Source organism: Lampetra fluviatilis, chromosome 13 (assembly GCF_964198595.1).
Source record: "Lampetra fluviatilis chromosome 13, kcLamFluv1.1, whole genome shotgun sequence".
NCBI lineage: Eukaryota > Metazoa > Chordata > Hyperoartia > Petromyzontiformes > Petromyzontidae > Lampetra > Lampetra fluviatilis.
The window spans coordinates 4,489,845-4,500,020 of record NC_136287.1 but is presented as its reverse complement, the minus strand read 5'-3'; the positions used below and the strand labels follow the sequence as shown (position 1 = coordinate 4,500,020).

The 10,176-nt window shown below is 53.5% G+C and overlaps 1 protein-coding gene across 1 annotated transcript; it reads left to right on the top strand.

Annotated features, from left to right (window-relative positions):
- Window positions 1-528: 528 nt before the first annotated feature.
- Window positions 529-7,318, top strand: LOC144935450 (uncharacterized). The gene is made up of 2 exons (XM_078862095.1): window positions 529-2,409; window positions 6,224-7,318. Exons 1-2 carry the CDS (start codon window positions 1,135-1,137, stop codon window positions 6,236-6,238), a joined length of 1,290 nt encoding a protein of 429 aa, XP_078718221.1. The 5' UTR covers window positions 529-1,134; the 3' UTR covers window positions 6,239-7,318.
- The last annotated feature ends 2,858 nt before the right edge of the window (window positions 7,319-10,176 follow it).

The following is a 10,176-nucleotide window of genomic DNA, read 5'->3' as shown; positions in this document are numbered from 1 at the left end:
TTTATTTGACCATATTTCACCACGTTGGTCACCACGCTTGATGGGGTGGCAGCACAGAAGTGCAGTGCCACGAATGTCCCTCTGCTGACCGACACACAACCCCAGGGCTTCCTAGGACAGTCTATCGAGCATGGTGCTTACCCATCCGAGCACTATCCAGGCTCCAGCCTGCTTAGCTTCCCCGACCTGACGAGATTCGGCGTTTACTGGGTGCTTAGGTTAATACCAGTGTACTCAATCAAAATCTAATGGGTGGTTAATGACACGGCTGAAGGCTATTGCCAATACAACCGTCAATCTCAGGGTATTAGCCCTTTGCCTGAGTTCAGGATACACGGTCGACTGCTTGCTCGTTGGCTTGAATGTGTTCAGTTCACTAATCTAATGCGACAATTATGATGTGAATCAATGCACGCTGCTTAAAAGTTATCATTCTAAGCTATGGATTAATTTCGGCCGGAGTTGACCGGGGCTAAGCCTGAGAAATGAAGGCCTCATTCTAAGCATGGCAGGTCCGCACTTCACACCTGTGTAGGGGTGTTAGAGAGAGAGCCCGTTATGCATGGCAGCCTATGGTAAACAAACACAGTAGGCGGGGCTACATGTGTGCACAAGCAGGTGCCCTCTGCGACGTCCGCGCCAGACACCCTGGGGGGTCGATTCGGTCGTTATGATCCCCCGGGGCCCCACCCCTCAGGGAGGGGTTGGGTATAAAAGGGGATTGTATCGAAGGGCTCGGGAGTGATGTTTAGCTAAAGAAGAGGAGGCGGAAGACGTCTGAGATAGAGCCCTGGACTCCCCCTGGTACGCCGTCCTTATCAGGACCGCGCAGGCTCGAGCCAGAGGCGTGGTACCAGAGCCAGAGCCAGTGCTGGTCTGGACTCTGGGTACCGGGCCCGACTGACCAGTGTCGGGCCAAGATAGCCTCCCCTAGCCCATTAGTGGAGGACTGAGAGGCAGGCTAGGGTTAGCTAGAGAGGTGTGTCCTCAGATAGACGGGTGAGGGGGCCGATACCCCCTCAAATGTGTATGTCACAACGTTGGTGTTAAATAAACAAGTGTGCCTCCAACTCCGGTGTGAACGAGTCGTGAGCGTTACTACATCTGGCGTCAGAAGTGAAACAAAGTACGAACATGGATACACGCCGGACGACTCGAGTCGGAGTACCAGGGGCGGAGGACACCGCTGCAGTCGGAGGGCCCGAGATGGCTGAAGATGCCATCGAGCAGCCGGGGCTGGGTGCATCCACGCCACAGCAGCTGGAGGAAGGGGAGCCGTCGACGGAGGGGCTGAGGCAGGCGCACGCGAAGCTGGCCGAGCTGCTGTACGCCGCAGCCGCCATGCTCGACAACATCACGCGGCTGGGGGCTGCGGGACCGCCACGAGGCGACAGCAGCCAACGACCACAGCGCCTTCCCGCCATTTCAACGGAGCAACATTTTGAAACTCCCGCCATCGCCGCAGCTGCTGTTGAGGGCGTGGCCGCTCTAAGCATCGCGTCCAACGGCGGGAGTACAGTGCCTGCCGCGTCACCACGGGTGCGACCGGCGATGCCATCGCTGGTTCGTGCCGACGCTGAGTTGAGTGAGGCGGACGAGGGAGTGCGTTCTTCCTCTGCAGCCGCTGCCTTACATCAGCGGCTACCTCCACTCAAGGAATTTGTGGGCGAGGATGGCGACTGGGGCGGCTTCCAGCGGCGCTTCCTCGCTCACCAGGAGATGGCACAGTGGACAGACGCCGAGGCTCTCCGCGCGCTGCCAGCACTTCTCGACAGCGACGCCCTCGCCACTCTAACATCGGCTTCGAAGGAGAGGCGCTCCACGCTGCGGAAGGCGATGCAGGTGCTGTCGGCGGTATATGGTCCACCATCGGACTGTCGCCAACTCTTTTACGATCGCCAGCGGGGGACGAAGGAGTCGCCCCTGGCGTACCGCACAAGCCTCCTGGCACTGGCGAAGGAGGCCTTTCCACGAATGGATGACGAGGGTGTCGACGCCATGGTGACAGAGAAGATACTTTTGCTGGCGGACGACTTAGACATCGTCATTGTCGCACAGGACGATGCAGAGATGTGCTCCCTCCAAGCGGCCCGTCTCCTCCACGCAAACCTGTCCTCTCAACGACGGAAGGCCAGCAAGGCGGCGAGCGGGCGCGCCGTCGCTGCGGCCACCCTCCCGGCGGAAGAGGTTTGCGCCATCAACCATCGACGGCAGCACGGAGCGGGAGCGCGGGAGGACCGGGCCGGTTCAAGCCGTCTACAACGTCCATCGTCGCCACCAGCGCTTCCACGCTGTTATAACTGCGGCATCCGGGGCCACGTCGCCTCGGGGTGCCGCTCTCCTCGGCAGCGCGGAACGACACCTCAACGGGACGCCGGCCCTCGTCACAAGCTCCACCATCATAATCCGGCGAGTCGCGGCACCCCTCATGTTTGGCCCACGCACACGCCCGTCACACACTCGAACACCGCAGCGAAGGGGGGGCAAATATCGCGTACCATGGCACCAACACGCACCGCTCTGGGTACTCACATTGAACCCAGCCAGTGGTCCGTGTTGGCCCATCGGGTTGTAGCCGCGTCATCGGGGTCGTCGGCCGTTGTGGGTCACATCGATGGGGTCGAGGTGCGCATCCTGGTCGATACAGGAGCATCGGCGACCATTATTTCGGAGTTGATTTATAACATTCTCCCTGCCCAGAGCCGTCCTTTGATGCCTGTTAATGTGCCATTCTTTGCTGCTAACGGGGGTTCACTTGGCATCATCGGACAAATTCGAGCCCAAATTTGTGTCGGGGATATTAAATTATCTGGGCCGATTTTTGTTTCCTCCTCGCTGGCGGTTCCGTGCCTGCTGGGGACGGATTTCCTGGCCAAAATGCCGATTAGGATATTAATCGACCAGGGATGCATTGAGCTCCCATCGGGCCGACGCATGGCGTTTTTGCCATCCCCCGCTACGAGCCGGACGGCGTTCGCGACGGTGCCGGCGTTCGTAGATAGAACGGTGCGCGTTCCTCCGGGGGCGCAAATGTTAATTCCTTTGAGACTTCGGCGGCCCTTCGCTAAGGGCATTGGGGCTCAAGGGGTTTTGCTGGGACCGTCTAGGGCCGGGGTCAGTGGACCTAATTTACTCCCGGCCCAGACCATAGTGAGAGGGGATGGAGAACCCTTCATCGCGGTCCTCAATGTGGGCTCGCAGACGGTGGTGGTCCCACAGGGGACCGTGCTTGCTCACGCAACGCCGGTGCCCTGTGAGGAACCCGTCGCGAGTCATGTCGGCGCTGCCCCTGCACCGCGACCACATTCAGACAGCGATGAAGGGTGGCTCGAGGCGCTTTGCGCGGGATCGACGGACCTGTCAAATTTAGAGCGCCAACGTCTTAAGACACTACTGAGGGAATTTTCCGACGTTTTCAGTCGGGATAAATACGATTTGGGCTGCACTCATCTGCTGCGTCACCATATTGATACGGGTGACAGCGCGCCAATACGCCAAAATCCTTTTCGGTTGAGTCCCGCCGAAAAGGACCATGTCAAATCGGCTGTTGATGACATGCTAGCCGCCGACATAATTTCTCCCTCCAACAGCCCTTGGGGAGCGCCGATCGTCCTGGTTAAGAAGCAGGACGGTTCGTTGCGGTTTTGCGTTGACTTTCGGCGCCTTAATAAAATTACGGTTGCCGACGCATACCCGCTCCCACGGATGGACGAATCGCTTGACGCCTTGGCGGGAGCGCGATTCTTCTCCACATTGGACTTACTTTCGGGATTCTGGCAGCTTCCTCTGGACGATGATTCAAAGCCTAAAACTGCTTTCCGTACTCCGCACGGCCTGTTTCAATTCAACCGGTTGCCGATGGGCTTACACTCAGCGCCGGCAACTTTCCAGCGGTTGATGGAATTGGTTTTGGCTGGATTGCAATGGGAGTCGTGCCTGATTTATTTGGATGACGTCATTGTCTTTGGCAAAACTTTTGAGGAACATCTCCAGAGGTTGCGGGCGGTTTTCCTAAAGATGCGGGCTGCTAATTTGAAATTTAAGCCCCAAAAATGCCATTTGTTACGCGAGTCGGTGCGTTATTTGGGGCACATCGTGGGGCGCTCAGGTATTTCTACCGATCCCGCCAAAACGCAGTGTGTAAGCTCCTGGCCGACTCCCACCTCAGTGGGAGAGGTTAGGAGTTTTATTGGGTTTGCGTCGTATTATAGACGCTTCGTCGCTAATTTTGCGACTATCGCCAAACCCCTACATGCTTTAACATCTAAAGGGGTTCGGTTTTGCTGGGGTCAGGAGGAGGAGGCTGCTTTTTGCTCCCTTCGGGATGCTTTGGTAAACGCTCCCCCCCTGATTTACCCTGATTTTTCAAAACCGTTCTTGCTCGACACCGATGCGAGCAACACGGGTATTGGGGGCGTGCTCTCCCAGGTGGTTGACGGCGTGGAACATGTGGTTGCGTACGGCAGTCGGGTGTTGTCTCCAGCGGAGCAACGGTATTGTGTCACCCGTAGGGAACTGTTGGCAATTGTCCATTTCGTCCAACAGTATCGCCCATATCTGTACGGTCGGCATTTCACCGTCCGCACAGATCATGCGGCACTGCAGTACGCCCTGAGGGTTCAACAGCCATCGGGACAATTGTCCCGATGGTTGGAGGTCCTCCAGGATTACGATTTCCAAACCACATACCGTAAGGGCGTTCGCCACACCAACGCGGACGCTCTGTCACGCTTGCCAACCACCTCCGAGTGTGCATGCCTCCTGGGGTCTGGACGTTGCAGGCCTCCAGGGGACACATCGGTACCTGTCTTGGCGGCCGCCAACGACGACGATGCAATGGTTCCTAATTCGATCGAACAGCAGGGCAAAGATTCCCTGTTGGGGTTGCCCGTCATTGAATGGGGGCGCCTCCAGATGGAGGATGTCTCCCTCCTCGGGTGGCGACGTCGCGTTGGCGGTGCGGCGGGGGGAAAAAGTGGTGGTTCCGACGCATGGGAAATGTGCCAAGGTCTGCTAATGCATTGGGACGGGAAGTCACGTCGACATCGGCTGGTTGTCCCTACTGGGTTGCGGGGTAGGGTGGTATGGGCCGCTCATGAGCGCCTCCTACACCTGGGGACCCAAAAGACTCTCGCCTTGCTGCAACTTGATTTTTACTGGCCTGGCATGACGAGGGATGTGGGGGATTTGTTGGGATCGTGCCCTCAATGTGCACAACGCAAACCGCCGGCACGGGAGTCTAACCCGCCCTTGCAATCGATCAAAGTGTCCAGGATAAACGAGCTGGTCGCTCTGGACATTTTGGGACCATTCCCCGCCACCCCCAGAGGGAATAGATATTTGTTGACGGGTGTCGAGTATTTTACACGCTGGCCTATGGCCTGGCCTTTGGCCAACCAGTCGGCAGCAGCCATCGTGGAGGCCTTTGTTCAGGGTTATGTCCTGGACAAAGGTGCTCCGGAGAGGCTGCTGACCGACCAGGGCAGAAATTTTTCCGGTAAACTACTCAGACAAGTCTGCGATCTCCTGGGCACAAAGAAAATTCGGACCTCCCCATATCACCCACAAACTGACGGGATGGTCGAACGTTTGCATCGCACCATCTCGTCCATGTTATCACAACAAGTTTCGGACTCGCAAACGGATTGGGACCTACAAATTCAGGGGGTCTTGGCGGCGTACCGGATGGCACCCCATGCGGCTACGGGGTTTTCTCCCTTTTACCTTATGTACGGCCGAGAACCAGACCCGCCTGTTCGTGCCCAGTTGCGGATCCCCGTGCCGCAGGGAAAAACTAATCTGGCTGACCACGTTAAATTTAATCTGGACAAATTGACCGAGGCACGGGATGCTGCAATGCAAAACTCTGACCTCCGTCAGAAGGCAAATGAGCGCCTCAGATTGAGTCGAGCGCACATGCTGCAGTGGAAGCCGGGGGACAAGGCATGGTTGCACTGCCCCCAGGTGCCACTGGCAACCTCCTCTAAACTTGTGCGGCCGTGGCGGGGCCCTGTGGAAGTGGTGGAGGTGTTACGTCCGCAGTGCGTGCGCATCAAGTGGGGGAAGCGGCGATGGTTCGTGCACCCCTCCAGATTAAAACCCTTCGCTGCGGTTCACAACCCCACTTCACACGCGCGTGGCCAAACATGTGGGGGGTCGGCCGACTTGCTGGGTCCGTCTCCGTCGCTCTCACCGAATGCCTTGCCGGCTGTGCCACCTTCAGGAGCATCAGGAGTGACGGGCTCACGCCCGATCACCCCTCCTGCGGATGCCGAGGGTCACGCGGAGTCAGAGGAATGCTCACCTCAAGACGGACAGTCGCCACCTGATTGTCCGCCACGCGGGGTTACCCCGTGTGAGGGGCCCGCTGCAAGGACGCGCGCTAAAGTGCGCAAACTGTTGTGAGGCCGGAAAATGTGTACATAGCTGTTGTGTTTATTGGGTGTTGTGTGGATGGTGTGTTTCCCGCTCCTCGGATGTACATATGCTGGGTTCACCGTTTGTTGTGTGTGCGGGGTGGGTTCCCTGCTGGTTGTATATAAGCTGTTTTTTTTACGGAATTCGTATTTATTCGGGGGGGTGCGTCGGGTTGTTTCTCATCTTGTTGTTGCGTTCTTGTTCTGGTTCCTGTTATTGTTCAAAAATAGTGAGGCACACGCGCGGTCAGGGGGTGAAGGCACCTTTATTGTCAAATTTTTGTATGTTGGCAGCCGGGACGGCTGCATGCTATGCGGGGGGGAGTGATGTAGGGGTGTTAGAGAGAGAGCCCGTTATGCATGGCAGCCTATGGTAAACAAACACAGTAGGCGGGGCTACATGTGTGCACAAGCAGGTGCCCTCTGCGACGTCCGCGCCAGACACCCTGGGGGGTCGATTCGGTCGTTATGATCCCCCGGGGCCCCACCCCTCAGGGAGGGGTTGGGTATAAAAGGGGATTGTATCGAAGGGCTCGGGAGTGATGTTTAGCTAAAGAAGAGGAGGCGGAAGACGTCTGAGATAGAGCCCTGGACTCCCCCTGGTACGCCGTCCTTATCAGGACCGCGCAGGCTCGAGCCAGAGGCGTGGTACCAGAGCCAGAGCCAGTGCTGGTCTGGACTCTGGGTACCGGGCCCGACTGACCAGTGTCGGGCCAAGATAGCCTCCCCTAGCCCATTAGTGGAGGACTGAGAGGCAGGCTAGGGTTAGCTAGAGAGGTGTGTCCTCAGATAGACGGGTGAGGGGGCCGATACCCCCTCAAATGTGTATGTCACAACGTTGGTGTTAAATAAACAAGTGTGCCTCCAACTCCGGTGTGAACGAGTCGTGAGCGTTACTACACCTGTAACTGAGCGCGTGTTTCGTTTAACTCATCGATGGTTTCGCTCAGAAGAGCCTCCAGCCTTGAAACATTCTCCTCACTCGCGCGAAACTTCCGCTCCAACAGGGCCTTCTGGGTTTCCGATTCGTGGCTTTTCTTCTCAGCTTGCTTCTGTCGATGAGAGTAAAGTGAATAAGCATGACGTTGTTGTAGTAAGTTTTACCCTTTCAATTGGTACAAAAACTGACACCTTTATACAAGGCATCATGTTTGCAATAACCACAACACAAGCAGTCAAAATGCATATCATTATCATCGTCAGAGTTGTTTCTTTTTGTTTGCATTTTGACTGCTTGTGTTGTGGTTATTGCAAACATGATGCCTTGTATAAAGGTGTCAGTTTTTGTACCAGTTGAAAGGGTAAAAACCTACTACTATATTTTGCCACTGGTGAAGGAGATGTCTCATAGAGTAAAGCATGACGTTGTAAAGGCAGGAGTTGCACCTGAGCAATTAGGTGCGCAAGCAAATTTGATGAGCGGGTCTGTCTATTCTGAGCAACCGATTGTGCGCAACTGCTGAACAACTGCCTGCAATTAGTTGCACTGACATCCACATACAAGCGATTTAGTTGCATGCAACCAAAGTTGTGGACACGATCATCGAGGCTTTAGGACAATTCACATACACTCTTGCAGATCTGTGAGACCCCAGTTAAGGTGAAATTATTTTGCCTTTTGGAAAATGAATGCTCACCTTTGTCAATGTCAGTTCATCCTTGAGTTGCCGACACTCGGAAATCTTGAGGTTATTTTTCTTTTGGAGTTCCTTGATGTTTTCCTCTTTTAACTTGAGATCTGTTCCCAGGTTTTACCAATGAGCAATGCAATACATCCAATGCATGCCACGCATATTTTGTTAAGCATACGTATACCTATGGCAGATTATTGAAGGTGTTCTTGAATAAAAATAATGAAATTAAGAGGCAGGCACAAGCAGGTTGGAGTACTTTCGAAAAAAGTGAACTCAATGAAATATTCTGTGGGTTTTTCGGTAAAGTCACGTAGATAGGTTCAAAGAAAAGAACACAAAAAACTACGACGTTTCGATTACAACACAAGTGGTCGTCTGATGACGACCACTTGTGATGACGACCGCTTGTGTTGCGATCGAAACGTCGTAGTTTTTTTGGTTATTTTTTTTATTTTCTTTGAACCTATCTACGTGACTTTACCGAAAGACCCAAAGAATATTAATTCTTGCAGTCACCAAAGCTTTAAGTCAAGATTTATTATTTATAACGATTTATTAATAATTATTGATACTGAAAATAATTGTTAAGTGAACTTAATAATAAAAATCAGGTTGCAAATGTGCTTAACGAAGACATATTTTAATCAGTGTATGTTACCTGTTCTGAGATATGCATCATATACATGGGCACTGACAAAGACAATGGAACGACATCTAAAAAGTGCACAAAGAAACCTGGAGTGGTGCAAGCTTGGAATTACATTGAGATACAGGAAGAGGGTTGCATGGACCAGATAACTTAGGCAGGTTGGAAGACATTGACCGTTAAGAAAAGTAAGTGGGCTTGGGTAGGGCACGTCGCTAGAATGGCTGATGGATCATAGTGAAGACTCACAACGGAGTAGGGGACATCTACCATGGAGATGGAGCGATGAAGTTAGCTCGTGCGCAGACACGACATTGCAATACTATGAGAGGCACTGAGAGCTTTGGGTGGCCACTAGTTCGTGGCTGGTGATGATGATGATGTAGAGCAGTGTCAATCTCACTGAATCATTGTGAATTCACCTGTTTGTGTTTCCTGCAGGTTTTCTGCCAAAAGCTCAATTTTTGCCTTTGCTTCCTTCAGTGATTTTTCAAGTTTAGTTCTGCCCCTGAGCAAAATAAAAGACACGCACAGTTTAACTTTTAATGACTCTGTGTATTTACCTGTTTTAATAGACACCAATGTACCATTTGCAACACACCAGCAAAAACATCAGCTGCCAATCGGCACACAGTGGTGGTGATGCCAAGCTAGGCACGCCTTGAGGCCACGTGAAGTGTCGAAGGCTCATTGACGTAATGTCATGAGATAGACCAAATAATTTTGGCCTCACTGACTGAGATTTCTGGCAGATGCACTATCTGTGCTCCCGACTGTGCCACCTGGCATGGTGGCAGTTGCTCACAAATACAAATATCCCCCCGTAGAGCCGGAACAGACTGTTATGGAAGGTGCTGTTAACGAGCACCTATTAAGGCCAGCACCACATACAAGAGGGCGGATGACCAACTCCACGACCGCCCATCAGTGCTGATGTTAACACACAGCACCAGGTATTCATGTAAAGCTGAGTCGACTAAGGGGCCGTCCATAAATTACGTCACGCACCTGGGGGGGGGGGGCAGACATTTGTGACGATGTGTGACGAGGGGGGGGGTGAGAAATGTGACGTCACATAAAATGTGCAACTTTAAATAAATATAGACAACACGTTCTACTTAAATAAATAGACTTTTTAATAAATGTTTTCACCTACAACATCAAAGTGCAGCGGAACATTAAATACACACTACAATGACACTAGTTTAAAGCTATTTGAAGCATGTTTTATTTTGGGGGGGTGGGGCAGAGCTTTGTGACGTCATATTTGAGGGGGGGGGGTCTGACTTTTTGTGACGCCGTGTGACGAGCGGGGGGGGGGGGTCAAAAATCGTCCAAAATCGCGTGACGTCATTTATGGACGGCCCCTAAGGGGACGTCCAGGACCGATTTAGATATTTGCCACTGTTATTGGTCGTGAGCGGGAATCGAACTCGGGTTACCGGGTTCGTAGTGCAGTGCGCTAACCACTACCTCTCCC